The 18,999-nt window shown below is 38.1% G+C and overlaps 1 protein-coding gene across 5 annotated transcripts in view; it reads right to left on the reverse strand.

Annotated features, from left to right (window-relative positions):
- Positions 1 to 18,999, reverse strand: part of CFAP54 (cilia and flagella associated protein 54) — a 307,349-nt gene that overhangs the window by 272,924 nt on the left and 15,426 nt on the right. For all 5 annotated transcript variants that reach the window (XM_086712592.1, XM_086712589.1, XM_086712590.1 and 2 more), the window contains exons 4-8: positions 18,065 to 18,236; positions 13,794 to 13,852; positions 6,422 to 6,565; positions 4,535 to 4,648; positions 4,310 to 4,411 (exon numbers count right to left, since the gene is read on the reverse strand). In XM_086712592.1, coding sequence (XP_086568718.1) covers positions 4,310 to 4,411; positions 4,535 to 4,648; positions 6,422 to 6,565; positions 13,794 to 13,852; positions 18,065 to 18,236 — 591 coding nt within the window. The remainder of the gene's footprint in view (positions 1 to 4,309; positions 4,412 to 4,534; positions 4,649 to 6,421; positions 6,566 to 13,793; positions 13,853 to 18,064; positions 18,237 to 18,999) is intronic.

Consider the following 18,999-nt stretch of genomic DNA (forward strand, 5'->3'; position numbering starts at 1 on the left):
TATTGTAGATTAAAACAGAGCTTGGGGCGCCTGGGTGGCGCAGTCGGTTAAGCGTCCGACTTCAGCCAGGTCACGATCTTGCAGTCCAGTGAGTTCGAGCCCCGCGTCGGGCTCTGGGCTGATGGCTCAGAGCCTGGAGCCTGTTTCCGATTCTGTGTCTCCCTCTCTCTCTGCCCCTCGCCCGTTCATGCTCTGTCTCTCTCTGTCCCAAAAATAAATAAACGTTGAAAAAAAAAAATTTAAAAAAAAAAAAACAGAGCTTTTAAAAATTATATTTAAAAGCATAATAAACTTCCTAATAATTAGAAGTATTCAAAATAAAATTATAAAACCCAAAGAGTAGAGTTAAATTGTTTTTAGAAATATAGAAAAACTATCAAAAAGTGAAATAGATTATTTATCAGAGCTGTAGAAGAATACTAAGTAAACATTTTAAAATATAAATATTTTAAAAATCTATAACAAAGATTTCAGGCAATAAAAAAACAGTGGGTTGCCAAGCCTGACAAGCAAGATATTAATGTGTATAAAAGCAATGAAATCATTCAAATGTATTTTAAAAATTAAAATCTCTAGTAGATAAATGATCAAAAACTGTGGAAGATAATTCACAGAAAAAGGAAATAAAAAGAGTAATCACAAAAATATGGGAAAGTTGGATCACAGAAACAGTTAAAATAAGCCATTTTATAAAAACAGAATTATTTTAAAAATTAAGAATAATATCAAAATGATAACAGCTTGTGGTGAAATTGGTACATACAGGTTGTACCTTATGTACCTATTTCGGAAATCAATTTGGGAGTATATATCAAAAGAAATAAAGATGCTTGTATCCTTTGATTCAAATCCTACACCTTGAATTTTGTCCACAGGAAATAAAAGAAAAAAATAACATACTTGAAGATGTTGATTACTTCAATATTGATAATGACAAAGAACTGGAAACAACTAAAATTTTAAATAGTAATAAAAAATTTGACAAATTATGGTACAAAACTGCATCAAGTATATTATACCATCTTTAAAAACATCAGGATGGTTGAGAAGCTAAATGGTAAGATCCAGATTGTCTGTTCCACTTCTAAATACTATGATTTCTATGACATCTACTCCATTAGATGTATTATGCTAATTTTCCAACATAACACACTTAGCCCAGTCAAGCTTAATTTCTGTCCCCCAATAAGTGTTGTTTGCTCTTGTTTCCAAGCTATGATCTTGCTCTGGTCCTTAACTTAGAATGTTTTCTTCTCTTCTTCCTGTCCAGTCAAATCCTGCTCTTTATTCCAAGGCCATTCAAAAAGACAGACCTGTGACATTGCTTTTCTATATTCTACCATACTTGTAACCACAGTAGGCATTTGGTACATTCTGTTAAATGAATGAATGAAAAAGTAACTAATAGCTAATACTCCTGAGGATCTATTACATGCTAGAAACATTCTAAGGGCTTTACATGTAATTCATTTAATCTCTATCATTATTTCCTTCTTAATACTTATCACAAGCAATAATTACTATACTTATTTATTATGTAATTTCTCCGTAAGAATGTAACTTCTACCTACCTTGTACATACAGCAGGTACTTTAAAAATATTTATTGAATGAATCCCAAACAATCACTAGGAGTATGGATTAGTGGTGCTTGAAAGGAATCCTTTAAAGTCAAAATGATTGGGGTGTCTGGGTGGCCCAGTCGGTTGAGCATCCGACTTGATTTCAGCTCGGGTCATGATCCCAGGGTTGTGGGATCAAGCCCTGTTCAGCATGAAGCCTGCTTAAGATTCTCTCTCTCTCTCTCTCTCTCTCTCTCTCTCTCTCTCCCTCTGCCTCTTCTGTCCCTCTCTCCCACCCATACACACACTCTCTCTCTCTCTAAAAGAACACAAAGCAAAACAAAACAAAAAAACAAAAATGATTAACTGCGAGTTCACAATGGACTTACAAATTCAGAGAAATGTTTTATAAAACAGATTTAATGCATATTGAAATTAATTTCTTTTGTAGGCATATAATAAAACTATTTCATATATATAGAACAGAACATTCTGCAAAATATGTCAAATATTGCAAATACTGATGACTTTTTTTTTTTTTAATTTTTTTTTTTTCAACGTTTATTTATTTTTGGGACAGAGAGAGACAGAGCATGAACGGGGGAGGGGCAGAGAGAGAGGGAGACACAGAATCGGAAACAGGCTCCAGGCTCTGAGCCATCAGCCCAGAGCCCGACGCGGGGCTCGAACTCACGGACCGCGAGATCGTGACCTGGCTGAAGTCGGACGCCCAACCGACTGCGCCACCCAGGCGCCCCGGCTGATGACTTTTTAAAAAGGATATATTGACTATTCCCTATGGAAACTGCCAACTAAACATTACAACTTTTTTTCTAAAAATATATACTACCAGACCTTTCCATAAAATAATCATCTTTAAGGAAACCAGAAATAGATGTGTTTTTAATGTAATGTTATACAGAATTTTAAACATTTTTCTTTGAAAATATATTTAATTTTTATACCAGGATGATTATAAAGCATAATATTATGCTAATTAATGACAATCTTATGGCTTTGGATACTTGACTTTGGTTTGCTCAGAGAAAAAAAAGTTGCTAGTCAGAAAAAAAAACACTACCCCCTGCTCTCTTCCAAATGCTACATAGCGTCACTACTCAACAATACCAGATGCAGGCGGTTCCACAGCCCATCCAAGGAATTAGCTATAATTTGGAAGTCACCACCTGCACAAATTATACACCATTGGTCGGTAAGGGACACGATTTTATTTTTTTTTATTTTTTTTTTCAACGTTTATTTATTTTTGGGACAGAGAGAGACAGAGCATGAACGGGGGAGGGGCAGAGAGAGAGGGAGACACAGAATCGGAAACAGGCTCCAGGCTCTGAGCCATCAGCCCAGAGCCTGACGCGGGGCTCGAACTCACGGACCGCGAGATCGTGACCTGGCTGAAGTCGGCCGCTTAACCGACTGCGCCACCCAGGCGCCCCATGGGGGACACGATTTTAAAAGGATGTATGAAATGTACTTCTGGGCTCAGTAGTCAACATATCATAGTCACACTAGAAAGCTACCATGCCCAAATAATAATTGTATTTAGATATTACGATTTAAGAGAAAAAAATAAATAAATAATTGCTCCTAAATGTTATAAGAAGAAATGAGTTAAGAGAGCAGCAGTTATTGGAGTAGTGAGAAAGCACTAAACCAGAGACCTGGGGTCTGCTTCCAATGCTGCCACTAGCTGCCTCTGTGACCTTGAGGCCATAATTTAAATACTCTGGGATTTATTTTCCCATATGTAATAGGAAAGGACTAAATCAGATGATTTCTTAAATTCTTCTCAGGTTCTGAGAGTCTACTACTCTCCTGTCAGAAACTGCTCATCTTCCCCCTCACTTTCATTTTCAGTCCCTACAAAGAAGTTCACAGAAGAATTTACAGCTATCTACAACAGCTTCAAAGAAAAAAAAAAGAACTGAGCCTTAAGAGATAGTGAGATTCAGAAAAGCAAGGGCAAGACAGTGGGAGAAGGAAATGGCAGGAGGGAGAAAGGGCAGAGGGCCCCAAAAGGCAGAACTGTGTCCCAGTCTCCATCCCCAACAGCCCTAGTGCTGCTGGTCAAACACACTTGTGGCCAGGAGAGCCATGTGATGAGTTTGGACATGTGAGTAGAGACTGCTGTCCCTTCCATGCTGGGCATTATTGCCTGCACAAGATTCTCCAGAGCTTTCTCATATCCCCCATGGCAGAATGACCAGCAATTTTTGAAATGAGGGCTTCTCCTCAATTTGGCCCTGAGTGGCAGTCATGAGCACAGTCCCCTGATAACTATAATAAGTATGATGCCAGTGGAAAATAAACAGTTATTGTAAGTCACTGAGATATGGGGGTTGTTTATTGCTATGGTGTAGCCTAGCTCATAAACAGTCCCAAAGGTGCCTCCACCTTCTCGCCAACCTCAGAGGCCCCTAAGCCAACAACAAGAAGTCAAAGACAAAGGTCACTGTGGCACCACTCAAAGTGTGTACATTTGAACCTTTTCCAGGCTCTTCTGCCTCTTGCCCTTTAAAGTTGCAAAAGTGGGATTGTGTGAAGGCACAAAAGCTTTAAGAAAGCTATGAAGTGAGGCCATGCCCACAGTGGGAAGGCTTTCTTCTATTTGCCACTGGTAGGGAACAGGGTGCAGGATTTAATACTGAGTGACCAGACCTAAAAGATAGAGGGTTAACACAAATACACTGCAAAAAGAGTCTGAACAAGAGAAGATGTTCTTAGACTTACAGTTTGAGCTTCCCTTAGGTTCACTCTTATCTTTGGTCTAAACAAACCTTTGTGTTTCCTTCTAGATTCAAATATTCCTCTTTTGAAGATCATCACTGCCATCTATCTCAAAAAGAAGAATTAAATATGAGGTAACAATGGGATGCACTTCTCAACCACTAATATTATGTACTTAATCAACTGTATAGTGCAGTCAATTTCTTTTATTTCATGAAATGTTTATACCTTTATGGTGGCCTCTCTATAGTATCTTCTGGATTCTTCCTGCGATTGTGAGGAACTCATCAATTCCAGTTGCCTTAACTCATCAATTTTAGCTAAAGCACGCCGAGCAAATGCCTATACGCGATTAAAAAAATTAATTCATAATAAGTGAGAGTATAGTGATCAAAAATGCATCAAGACCGTATGTTTTATTCTCCCAGATATTTGATTTAATTGGTGAATTAAACTCTGTTGATGCTAACTCCTTACAACACTGTAAGTATATCATCAATCATTTCCTACAAGCATCCCCGAATTCTGCAGGTCTAAAGTCAATAAACTGTCAGATATGCTAACTTTATGAATCAAGAAAATCAAAAAAATAAGGAAAGCCAAATTCTGTAGCTTCATATAGATTATCACTTTTCTGTCATTGCATACACACATGCACACACACACACACACACACACACACACACACACACACATAAACACACGCCCTTCCTCAGTGCTCTACCCTAAATCTTAACCTTACTAAAGCATGCTGTATTATGTATTCAACTATTCACTTTGTCCACTAAATTGTGAGGCCCTTTAAGGATCTTATTTATTTTTGTATCTCTGGTAGCCAGCATGTAGGAAGTATTTATTAATATCTGAGGGAAAAAAGGAAGGAAGGAAGGAAGGAAGGAAGGAAGGAAGGAAGGAAGGAAGGAAGGAAGCCTGCTTATTTAATCAGATCACCATTATTATAATTCTCTAGAGATAGTAACAAAACAGGTCAATTTATGTAATTTATTTTACCATTTCTTTGAAATACGTTATCTATAATTCATAATTTTTTCCTGAAGATGCTTCCAGACATAATAACATACATGAACAGTTAAATTTTCCAATAAGGAAGAATTCCAATAGGAATCAAATAGTCAAAACTATGTATATGTTCCATTCGCCGACAATTCTAATAGCTACAGAAATATGCCACCCCTAGTACACTATAACTAACTGTACATGTATGGTGAGTAGTTTCTAGAATGCATTCTTGGCTAGAAAATGTCTCCCACAAGGGTTATACTAGGCTATTCAGGATGGGCCACTACCATCCAATCCCTCAGAATTAGTTTGGGCAGGAAAAACCAAATGTAAAGGAGCCATTAACTGGCCAGATGATTGTGAACAGGATACGAAAAAAGATTTGTATAACCGTAAAGCTCTGTCCTGCTCAGACTTCCAGCCAAGAAGTTAAGTGAAGGCTGAAATCCTCTGCACTCACCAGACCATATACACTGGTGCAGGGATGTGCTGGCCCAAAGGAAGGAGTGCCTACTTCTAATTCTCACCAAGCCCTCATCCACTGACAAGCTAAGTACCATGTACTGTAGAAAAGAGTGCTTTTCATTTACACAGAGGTACCACATAGGCTAATAGAAACCCCTAAAAGTTAAGTTACATTTCAAGTATTCGGTCTAAAAGATATACAGGAAAAGAAGAAAAACTAACAAAAAAAAAAAAGGTGGGGGTGTATTAAATGACATCTGGAAGCAGAGAAAAGCAAGACAAATGGATTGCAGGGGGCATAGAATGCAAAACTAAATAGGGAAGAAGAGTGACTTGTGTGAAAGAATTCAACGGGGAAGGAAAGATATCAGAAATCTTATTCAGAAAAGGGTCCAAGGAGGTGGAAGTGAACAAAGAGCAAAGGAGAGAGCAGAATGTAGAGCAAGAGATCAATAGAACGGGGAAGCCAAGCACACTTCTGCAGGGACTTCCCTGGGACTTCTGTCTTTGCTCCACTGCAATTCTTCAGGTTTTGTCTGTCTGTGTTTGTGTTGCTGGGCATCTGAAGAAGAAAATGCTAATGACTTGTAATTTTCAATACTGGGATGCTGAGAATGACAAGGGGCCTACCTCTGCATGAACGCCAGCTTGGCAGTCATAATAGCACTGGCAGACGGCAGTGTAAAGAGTAGCCCGCCACGTCAGGTACCTGACAGACAGGAGCGGGACCGAGAACTCCATACACATACTGGCCCACAGGAAGTATTCCAAGGCCTGAGGAAGAAAGAGCACACTCAAGTAAATTTTCATTTTAAGCTAATAATGATGATTTTTATCTAATATAATCAGATTATAAGTTGTGAGCACAAGTTGCTGACTACTTAAACCAAAAATACCATAAATAGTGAGTCAAGAAAAAACAAGCATTTAAAAAGAAAATAATTTAAAGAATTCAAAATCTCAAGTGAGTCATTTTAGAATATCTTCCTTCTTAGCTACTAAAGTCCTATGAAGCCAGCTTGTTTTTATCTATATTTATCAAGTGTCAATAGCAGTCTAGGAGCTAATTCTAACAATGCAATTGTTATTACCTGGCCTGGAACCAATGCATGTTTCTGAAAATCAGCTAGTATAGCAGCTGGGAGGAGATGGAAAAGGCTTCCTCTCCAGTGCCTGTGATACTTAGTAGAAACAGTCCAATATTGGAGTCAAATAGACCTGGGCTTCCATCCTAATTTTATCACCTAGTATCTGTGTCATTTTACCTCTTCAGACCTCATTTTTTTTTTTCATCTGAAAATAGGTATTTTCTGCACATGGTAGCACATTTGTAGCTCCTCCTACAAACTCTATACCAGGAAACACTACTTGACTATACGTATCCTGCAGTTAAAAATTTTCAATCTTTTTCTTTCTTCAAAAATATTCCAAAAGCTCAGAAGTTAATTTGATTATATTACCTTTCATTTGATTGAATATAAAAAATTTCATCTATGTTCCTCATGTAAATGTAAAAAACGTTACTGAGATGAAAATAAGGGGGGGCCTGGGTGGTTCAGTCGGTTGGGCGGCCGACTTCGGCTCAGGTCATGATCTCGCGGTCCGTGAGTTCGAGCCCCGCGTCGGGCTCTGTGCTGACAGCTCAGAGCCTGGAGCCTGTTTCGGATTCTGTGTCTCCCTCTCTCTGACCCTCCCCATTCATGCTCTGTCTCTCTCTATCTCAAAAATAAATAAACGTTAAAAAAAATTAAAAAAAAAAAAAGAAAATAAGAATCTGAGCCAAAAATCTCAAAATTTAAAATTCTAAATTGTATCCATGGAAATATTGACCTTGACCAAGCAAGTCCTCACATGTCTCCCTAGACTATGAGGATACTTCCTCACTTGTCTCCCTGTCTTCGGTCTCACTCAACCCTTGTTCTTCTCATACACCCCCTTCCTTATATATTTTATGTAATATATCCACCAAAATTACCTTTCTTTTTTTTAACTTTTATTTAAGTAATTTCTGCACCCAATGTGGGACTCAAACCCATGACCCCGAGATCAAGAGTCACATGTTCTTCCAACTAAGCCAACCAGGTGGCCCCAAAATTAGCTTTCTAAAATGCAAATTGGGCTGTCTAATTGTGTTTAGAATACTCCCATGGCTCCCTATTGCCTATACAGTGAAGTACAACCCTATCTAGGGCACACACACACACACCATTCATTACCTAGTCCCTGCCTTCTCCTCCCTCCATCACTCTTGATCCTACGTCATATACTTAAATCTACTCCAAAATGCTTTCCATTCCACAAAACATCTTAGTGGCCCAAATACACATGTCTTTGCTTACCCTGTTCTCTCCTTCACCCACCCCATATGACCGAGCTGAAACACTACCTCCATGACTAGCAGTGTTACCTTGGACAATTTATTTAAACTCCATGTGTCAAGGTTCTTCATCTGCAAGATAGGTATAATGACTATCTTATAGGATTGTTTGAGGATTAATTGAGTTAATAGAGGCTAAATGCTTAGAACACATTACACACATAAGTGTTCACTCTGGTGACCACAGTGAAGAAAGAGAAAGTGGAGCAGGAGAGGGTGGAGGAACAAGATAAGGAGGGGAAAGAGAACAGTTGTTGAAGACTCTCCCAATGTCCCTAGAGAGAAATGACTATTGCCTTATTTCCATCTATACCATAATTGCATTATGGGTGTGCATAATACATATATACATATATATATGTGTATATATATACATATATACATAATACATATATACATATATATGTATAATTTATGTAAATGTTTATGTACATATATATTTTACATTTAGTTGCACTAATATGCTCACATGTGTGTGATTCCAAAACTAGACTGTAATCTCTTTGAAAATAGGAACAGCACCATTATTAGATATCACCAGCATCTAGAAGAGTACCAGGTACATAGCAGATATTCCCAAGTGCTATTAAATGAATTCAATGAACAGCCTTAAAGTCAGCAGAACCAACTGCAGGAGACTAACAAATATTCAAGATTCTCAAGAAAATAATGATAATAAATGTGAACAATGGAATAAAGTCCTTCTTCCAATAACAAATTCGGCCTTCAATAATTGAGGAAGTAATTAAGGAAAAATATGTCTATAAAAGTCAAACCCACCTTGAAAAGGCAAATCATCAAAATGATCCAGGAGCTTCATATGTATAAAGCAAACCCACCAGACTGACGTAGTATTTAATAATACAAATAGATAAAACACTGATAACATTCAGACCCTATTTCCATCTCTGGAGCTGTCAAAGGCAGTATATACAACACATGTGCAAGCATCTTAGTGTTCTCATCTAAGAGAAAGAAATCTGAAAGTCCAGAATTCTCCCCTGCCTAGTCAGTTCTCATTCCAGAGGAAAAGAGAGTGCTGGAAGTAGATCAGAGTTTGACACAGAATTGTAATAGTCTTGGTTATCCACTAAGCTCATCCCACTGGAATGTAAATTCACTTAGGAAAGGGACCTTGTTGGTCTTGTTCACCACCATATCCCCATCTCCTAAAACTACCTGGCATGTAATAGTAAATATTACATAAATATTTGTTGACTGATCATCATTAAAAAGTTTCAGTTAATGGTGCCAAATATGGAATTATGCCAAGTATTCATAGAATCAAAGGGCCCAAAGCCTATCCAATTTCATCCCCACCAACATCACTGGCACCACCACCTGATGTCCTATACCTTCCCTGCCCCAGAGTTCTCACCTCTAGTAACAAGGAATGTGCCACATGGTATCAGAAGACAATTCTAAATATGAAAAGTGCTTCATTAATGAAATGAACCACCCTGATATACCTTCAGGGCCTCGGTCCTAGTTACACCTTCTGGAATAGCACAATACCACCCCAAACTCACTTCCAAGTTACAGCCTTCCAAGACCTGCAAAACACCGATGCTTCCTGTCTTCTCTCCCAGCTCTCTCTCTCCAGGATAAACATTCCTGGGCGCTTTTATATATCCCAGACCTGCTCTTCCCTGCTCCCTCATGGTTAGTCTCCTGTGGCTTTGCTCCAGGTTGCCAATGTCCTTTAGAGTGATGACTTCTCCACAGTTAAATGAAACTTTTGGTCCCTGTTTCTGGACACTACGTCTCTACTAAGTGGGTCTGGGGTTGCTTTATTGCTGTTTTTGCTGCTGTTGTTGTTTGCTAACCTTGCTGAACTGTGAACTGATGTGGAATTAACAGTCATCAAAACTGGAGTTTTCTCACATCTGTAGCACAAAAATCTCATTGTGGATTTTTGCATTTGGACTGTTTGCAATTTGGGGAGTATGAGATTAAACCATGTATAAATTTTCCCCTTTTAAACTTAGATGTCTTTTCAAAACCCTGTTGGGATTCCTGATATTAGAAATTTCACATTTCAAAATAAAAATAGCTTCAGTCACTAATTGCTCACATTATATTTGAGTTCATATTCAATTGAGTTCATATTCATATTCAGACTTAGAATAAAACACCCCAATCACATATTTTAGTGCCCCAAGGGACCGTAAAAGTGACCTAATCTAACTCCAAGAGGCTAAACTGCTTGTAAGCAACAGAGCTGAGACTAGAATTCAGGTCTTTAGACTTACAAGCACAGCAGCGTTCCTTCCACCACATCGGGGCAGCCTTGACAAAGGGGGAGTTCTGAAAATCCATCATTACACTTGGGGTTCTGGAAAACTGTCATTCAGGTTTAAAGATGAAGAGCCGTTTCAAAAAAACTTTTAAAAAACCACAAATCTTGATTTGTAGCTTTTTTTCTTGCTCTCAAAAGCTAGGAAGAACTATTTCTATTAATTAAAAAGAAATGATTTCAGTAGAACTGCTTTCTTCATAAGGGAAAAATATTTTTGAAAAACGCAGTGAGAAGAGCCCAGCAAGAGCATGGTTCAGAGGTTGGGCAGGAAACACACACACAATTAGTCAGCTCAGCCACAGGACGGCACTGCAGCATCATTTATACCAGCGCGGATCATTGGAGGAAGACAACACCTGGAGGCATTTCAAAGTTTGGGTTTGAAGTTTATGTAATGGCACGTGGAATGATTTGACAATAATTGTTCAAGCCACAGATTTTACTAAACTATTTCAATTTTATAGTAAAATGAAACAGATAACAACTGTAAGGATGAATATATATTCCACTGTATTCTTTAATGTTTGCTGAGTACTGTACTACAATTTTAAATGCCTCAGAAGAAACTAGATTATACCATAAATGAAAGTGAAGTTGTCATATATCTTTAGGGAAAGAGGCTTCAGAAGCCTGGTCTCCCTCCATTCCTTGAGGTTTTGCTGGTGGCCTGTCTGAGCACCAAAGCAAGTGTTTCCCATTTAGGGAAGAGTCCCTGGTCAGTCCTGGTCTTCAGAACATCTTAAGGAATACAGAGTCATGTCAAAAACGAGTAGCCCTCCTACACGGCTCCTCCATTTGAGTAGGTGAACCAAAATAGGATGGGTCATGACATGGTTAAATTTAGTCAATAGGCAATCACTTTTCTTTTTTTTTTTCTTTTTTTAAAATTTTAATGTTTATTGATCTTAGAGAGAGAGACAGACAGACAGACAGAGTGTGAGCAGGGGAGGAGCAGAGAGAGAGGGAGACACAGAATCTGAAGCAGGCTCCAGGCTCTGAGCCATCAGCACAGAGCCCGACGCGGGGCTCGAACTCACAGACCGCGAGATCATGACCTGAGCCGAAGTCAGGCAAACCGACTGAGCCACCCAGGCGCCCCAGGCAATCACTTTTCTAATGGTGTTGAGGGTCAGTACAGTGTAGTATTGGCCTTAGCTACACCTCTAACTAAATGTGAGACATTGAGCCTCAGCTTCTTCATCTTTAAGATGAAGTTAATAATAGCACCTTTCTCAAAGTGGTGGTGTGAGGATTAAATTAGATAATATGTGAAGAAAGTGCTCAGAAGCATACCTGATAAATGGTAGGCATTCATTCAATAAATGATGATGATGATATTGCCCACCTCGTAAGACAATACTGAGCATTATATATGCCCTTCACACAGACCTAACACATAGTAGAGATTCAATAATAATAACAAATGGTAGCCATTATGCCTAGATCCTATAGGAATAGGAGTTTAGATTGCTCTAGGGTGACACCGGAAAAGCCTGAGGATCCCATGTCTATTTCTCTTTCTGTTGTATGCTATAACAGACTTGAATTCTAAAATTGCTGCAGAATCGGGAACCCTCATACCCAGAAGCACTCAGATGTCGCTGAACCTCCAAGGACTTGTCCCCATTAAATGGACCCATAAAGTTCATTTATAGCCTCAGCTCAGGAATCAACTCACCAGCTGAGGGCTTGGGAATTTCTAGATGAAAATTATTAATTTCCTTGAAACTTATTATAGTGAACAAACTGAAAGAATCTCATTCCAATCTTCAAGTGCTAACTGTACAACTACCCACCACCCCAAATTTCTTGCATCTCTCACTTGCCCCCATTCCTATCCCACAAGACTGGGACCATAGAACTGTCCTCCTTCAGCCCTTATTTTGTCAGACAAAAGCTCAAGCTCAATAAGGGGGAGAGATGTCTTACATCGGATCTGAATAAGAAATCATTTTAAGATGACTGTGACATTAAACTAAAATTCTCTCAGCATTAACAAGCACAAACACTAACAGTTAAGTTTTGGCACGGATGTCTCTGCCCTTCAAGGCTCTGGCAGACAAATGCTGTAGCAGACCAAACTATGATGGTTCTGTGAAGCAGTATTTGTTGCTACAGCAAGTGCAACAGGAGTATGCAAATTCTCTTTAGGAAATCATCTGGAACTGAATGCAGAATTGTTGGAATAGTGTGTAGGCCACATTTACATTATTCATGAGACAGTCTCCCTTCATTTTAATTTACATTCAAAATGCTGGCACAGAGCTTGCTCAAGTCACTGTCAGTAATAGAGCTTTTAAATTTGAGGAACAAAACAGAGAGAACACATAATTAATGTTATGCACTGAGCATGCAAGCATCTTTTCTTCCATTTGTATTTTTTAAGAATTGTCAAATTTTAAGATACTTGGGTTATATTTTGAAGAAATAAATTTTTTTAAAAAAGTATCTGACCTGAGTGTTAGAATATTCAGCATAAGGTTTTGCATGCAGGAAAGAAAAATAAAGCAGGAATGTTTCAGACACCAGAAACAATTCAAGCATGGTCTCAACAGGAGTATATTCTCCCTTCTTGGGCTATATTCTAATGACCGGATACTGACACAGGGAATAAATATGTCTCCTACACACAAAAGTGCCACCAACATTGAAGGGAAGTCAATAGAAGTGTCAGCCACTTCCTCAAGCTAAAACTGAGCAGTAAGTTCTAGTAAGTGAGATTCTTCTTATGAAATAAAGGCCCCTTCCCCTCAGCTCATGACTGGGCCAATGGTTAGGTGTACATTCACCCAACTAGCAGGTAGGCCATAAGTAAAGTCCAAGCTGTTCAAGGAGAACAAAGTCCAAACTCCATAGCATCATACATAAACAGGGTAACCATAATTTATTATCCAAACCAGAACACTTTAAAGAGTGAAAGGGAGCACTATTAATAATTACTCCAGGAAAACAGACATAAACCAGGACTGTCCTGGCAAGCCAGGATGCATGGTCACCCTACCTAAAGATATAGTTACCAGAGGGATGTTCAGTATCAAGTTGACAAGTAATGACTAATCTGAGAGACTGAGAACACTGAAGATTACCTATCAATTTTAGGAATTCTTTTTTTTTTTTTCATTAATACTGTATTGTCTTTTTTAGATTTTTATCTTTACAGATGGTCATGTTAAAGTAAAAGTATGAACAGTAAAACTATATAATATATACTTATTAACTTTTATTATATAATCCACTGATTTCCTTTGTTTAGCATTCAATGCTAACAAAAGTCTTGAGAAAAACAGGAAATACAAGGCAAGATATTTTGTCAGTAATTTTCATACCTTGGAAGACTGACCTATGATCATCAGTTTTCTGCAAATGGTGTAAATGTAAATGGTACCTAGATGAAGAAAAAGACTGTTAACATGTTTTACAGTTAAATAATGGCGATTTTATATTCCAATTTCTGTTGTTTAAGTCTGTAGTCCCTAAAACAAGTGATCTCATGAGAAAGTCTGATAATAGAGAGTTTATAATCGTTACAATTTTTTTGTAACTTGCAGCCAAATCATTAAAAGAACTAATTTGAACATATTTTAAGTAAGTTGCCACAGGAATCTTTTAGTCTCATTTGAAAGGAAGCGTAAGTTTTGAAATATATTGAACAAAGGAATATTTTAGTAGCATAATTTAGGTACCGTGTGGTTTTATTAATTCATACAAAATGCTGTTGGTTCCCATGGCTTCCCTATGATTGAAAAACTAAAGATTTATCTCCAAATAAGATTAGAATACATCTTTAATGAAAATAGCATAATACTAAGCAAAGAAACTCATGAAAATTTAAAATCAAAACATATAATTTATTTATTTTTTATTTATTTGCAGTGTCATATAATATTTGCCCCATTATTAAGGTATAAGCACCCCAGTGAAAAACAGCATTTCCAACTCGTATTTAAAGTATGATATTTTTGGGGCGCCTGGGTGGCGCAGTCGGTTAAGCGTCCGACTTCAACCAGGTCACGATCTCACGGTCCGTGAGTTCGAGCCCCGCGTCGGGCTCTGGGCTGATGGCTCAGAGCCTGGAGCCTGTTTCCGATTCTGTGTCTCCCTCTCTCTCTGCCCCTTGCCCGTTCATGCTCTGTCTCTTTCTGTCCCAAAAATAAATAAACGTTGAAAAAAAAAAATTAAAAAAAAAAAATAAAGTATGATATTTTTTTTTGTCAGGTCATTAATTAAATACCAGAAGCTAGAAAACTGGCAGAGTTGGAGCAGGAATGGGGAACAACATCACCAGACATCTCTCTATATACAAAGGACATTATCATGCTATAAACATACCCCAAAGATGGTAACATACCTTTAAAAGGCATGTAATTATAATGACAAGTAGTCTAAATATTTTCTATAAAATATCTGATCTAAAATGCACAACCATCAAAATTCAACAGTTATGAATCCATGTTTGCACTTAAACTTTAAGAGCTTCTGAGAAAACAGCATCTGCTTCAAAACACACACCACTTGATTAAAATACCCTTGTAAGCATAGCATAATAACCATTAATTATATGTCAATAACAAAAATATTGAATAAACTTTTTTAAATTTTTTAACGTTTATTTTTGAGAGAGAGAGAGCGAGTGGGGGAGGAGGAGGAGAGAGAGGAAGACACAGAATCCAAAGCAGGCTCCAACTGTCAGCATAGAGCCCGACGAGGGGCTCGAACTCATGAACCGTGAGATCAGGACCTGAGCCAAAGTCAGACACATAACCGACTGAACCACCCAGGTGCCCCAAATAAACTTTTAAACACTTACAGCACCATAAACTTTATAGACAATGCAATAGGTCCTTAACATTTAAGGACTCAGCCTTCTCAGTGTGACTGCTCCCAGGCCATGGAATTAGTTATTTCACAGAAGATGCACCAGGGAAGAAACCAGTTGGCTAGTAACAGCTCAAGCCCAGCATTCTTATCTCAAGTGGTTTTTGTTGACCTTTACCCTTAATCTTTAAAAATGAAACTGTATAATAGTGTTTCTTCATTTTAAAAAAGTCACCAAGTAAGGATACCCACAGCAAATTCATGCGTCTCCACAAAACATGTGATTCAGGTGGGAGCCAGGAGCCTGGGTAAACATGTCAGTAACGGGAACTGGGGAATTTCAAAAGACCTCAGGAGACTGCCCTCAAGAATGACAAGGGCCCTCTGTCCTTTAAAAATGTGATTTTAACCTTTCCAGCCCTAATATGTCCTGACTTATAACTGAATCCTTCTTTGATGGTTCAGGTTCTTGGCATGGCTCACAAATTCCCACTGCAGAAGCCTGACAGGGAGAGTAAACGATACAAAATGGAAGACGGGTGAAATCTCAGGATACCTCTGAAAGTTTGTTTTGTTCTATTTTTAACTAAATCCCTAATATGAGTTTATTGCCTTGTCATGTGACTCCTTTTCATCAAAGACAGCCACCACCAAAATAATCTTACTATGTGAGGGTTGAATGAGCTGGGTTCAGGTTGGTTGTGAAGTAAGGTATTATGCAATAGTCACACACCCAGTTAGAGTTTGTGAAAGAACCAAAATTGGTTAACTATCTTAAGAAACCAAGAGTGTGTATGCATAATAGTCAATTAAAAGGAAAGAGAATCAGTGTTAAAGTCTAACAGAAAAGGTGAAATGTATTTTTGATAAATTGAACTGCAGTTCTTTAAACTCCAAACTTATTTTAAAACTACAATGTCTTAGCACTTGTTAATCTCCCAGCTGGAATGCCCTTCCCCCAAATATCCAGATGTCTCAGTCAGGTGTTTACTCAAACGTCATCTCGTCATCTCGGTGAGGCCTTCCCTGACCCTGTTTAAAATAGCTGCCCAGCTCCAGCCCCGCCTCTTTTCTCCCTATCCCCTTCTTGGCTTTATTTTTCTCCATAGTACTCATCACTATCTAACACACCATTTAATTTTGATTTATCATCTCCCTGAAGCATTATGTAAGCATGAGAACAGGGTTTTTGTCTGTTGTCCACTCCTGTGTCCCTAGCACTTAGAACAATGCTCAGCCCTTAATAACTTTGAGGTGAGTTAATTAAAACAGGGATAGTAGTCAGCAAAACTAAGTATATGTATCTCCCACAACCCAGCAATCCTACTCATGTACATAAACCCCAAAAAACGCTAACTTAGGTTTATAAAAAAGACACACGTAAGGATATTCATTGTAGAATAATTTATGCAATTATAGAGGTAGAGCAAACCAGGTGCCCATCCTGAGGGGTGTATGAATATCTGGAACACAACTCAACATGCAGAATTAACGAACTAGATTTACACATAGGAAACTGGTCAGGTTCTAAAACCACAGGACTGAGTAAAAAAAAATTTTAGGAAACAGAATAAAATCTAGAACATGATACCATATGTATAAAGAAAAAGCACATATCTAGTAAAGGTATGTGGAAGATACAGAAATTGTTTTTGGTTTTGTTTTTGTTTTAGAATATTAGGATATTTTTTGTCTGTGATCTTAAAAAGACTGCAGCCAGGGAATTATGCTGCATCATTTCCACCTACCTCTTAAGCAAGGTCCAACCATGGGACCCACACCTCAGGCCTACCACTCCTCGAGCACAGAACCTCTGGTCCTGCCCAGATATGTGAGCAGTTCATGTGGAAAGATGGCAAATGGCTACTCAGGGAATCACAGATTCTTCATCTTCTTGAGGATGATCAGACACAAAAGCTTCATAGTCACTGGACTGAAAACTTCTTCCAAAATCAGGCTCATCTCTGACAGCAAATGTGAGCTCTCATTTCAATCAAAATGTCAAAAAAAAATTATTTGGAGAGGGAGATGAAGGAAAAGGCTAGGAAATGTACTTCCAGTTGCCACAGATCACGGAAAATCCAATGTGTTTTCTTTCAAGCTATTTTGTCCTGGTTTTACACATAGAGAACACACTGTCATTTTCCTTTCAAGAAATTATCCATAGATCAATATAGTAGGTGACTGATTGTAACTTTAAAGAGAATTTAAATTAAACTGAAATTGTAACTCCCTGCTATATTTTGACGGATATGATTCATTTCAGAAGACAAATACAATATATATGTATGTATGTATGTGTATGTATGCAATGCATATATGCATGTAAATACATTATATACACACACATACACACACATTCCCAGAGCCCCTCACTCAGAAGCAAGTAGGAAGAGAAGATTGATAAGTAGAAAGCAACAGTCACTAGCCAAAGTATTTGAGAAGAGGACCAATGAATGGATGATGCTTAGAATCAACCTAACTTGCAACAGTCCTTTGATCTTTCTCCACTTATATTTACTTATTAACCACGGCCCCTACTTCTTTACACCTGAAACTGACTATCCCCACAGCCTCTGACCCTCCCTTTTAAGTCCCTGCTTACGAGGACAAACTAGAATGCAACAAAAATATTAAAAAGACAAAAACAAAATCCCCATAATCATCTTATTATGCAATGAATGTTTTAAATAACAAGACAGTCAGTCAAATTACCATCCAACTTGGCATTTAAATAACTTTCTGAAAGGCGTGATGAAAAATAAAAGACATTGGTATATACCGTTGAAAATAATCCAGCAAAGGTGTTCCAGTGGCAAAGCCACCTGCATGATGAGTCTTAAGGAGGACAAAATCTGCAGGCACTGGGTCACAGATTCTTTATTCTGCAGGTTCACGTCATTGTCACAGACTAGTTCATAGTTGCAAATATTTTTGCCACTTAAAGCATGAAACTGAAATGCGGGGAAAATATAAAGAACATAAATAAAGTTTATGCAACTTAAAAAAGCATTTTCTTAAAATGTGAAAAATTAAAATAGAAATGATTCTGCTTAAATAGATTATGCAGGGCTATAGACTGAATATTTGTGCCCTCGCCCAGTTTATATATTGAAACCTAACCCCCATTGTGATGGTATTTGGATGTGGGGTCTTTGGGAAGTGATTAGATCATGAAGGTAGAGCTTTCATTAATAGGATTAGTGTGCTTATAAAAGAAACCTTGAAAGAGCTCCCTACTGCCTTCTGTCATGTGAGCACACAGAGAGAAGATAGCCATCTATGAATTAGAAAGTGAGCCCTCACCAGATATCAAATCTTCCAGCCCCTAAACTTGTGCTTCCCAGCCTCCAGAACTGAGAGAAGTAAATACTGTTTAAGCCATCCAGTCTATAAAAATATAATAAGATAAAAACAGAGAGGGAGGCAAACCATAAGAGACTCTTAAAGAAAACAAACTGAGGGTTGCTGGGCGTAGGGGGCAAATGGGTTAGATGGGTGATGGGCATTAAGGAGGGCACGTATTGGGATGAGCCCTTGGTGTTATGTGTAAGTGATGAATCACTGACTTCTACTCCTGAAACCAATACTACACTATACGTTAACTAACTTGAATTTAAATAAATAAATTTTTAAAAAACCATCAGTCTATGGATTTTTGTTATAGCAGCCCTCACGGACTAAGACATATGGAAAGAAACGTGGTAAAAATGGTTT

The sequence above is a fragment of the Puma concolor genome, chromosome B4, assembly GCF_028749965.1.
Source record: "Puma concolor isolate L17-30 chromosome B4, mPumCon1.1.hap2, whole genome shotgun sequence".
Classification (NCBI taxonomy): domain Eukaryota; kingdom Metazoa; phylum Chordata; class Mammalia; order Carnivora; family Felidae; genus Puma; species Puma concolor.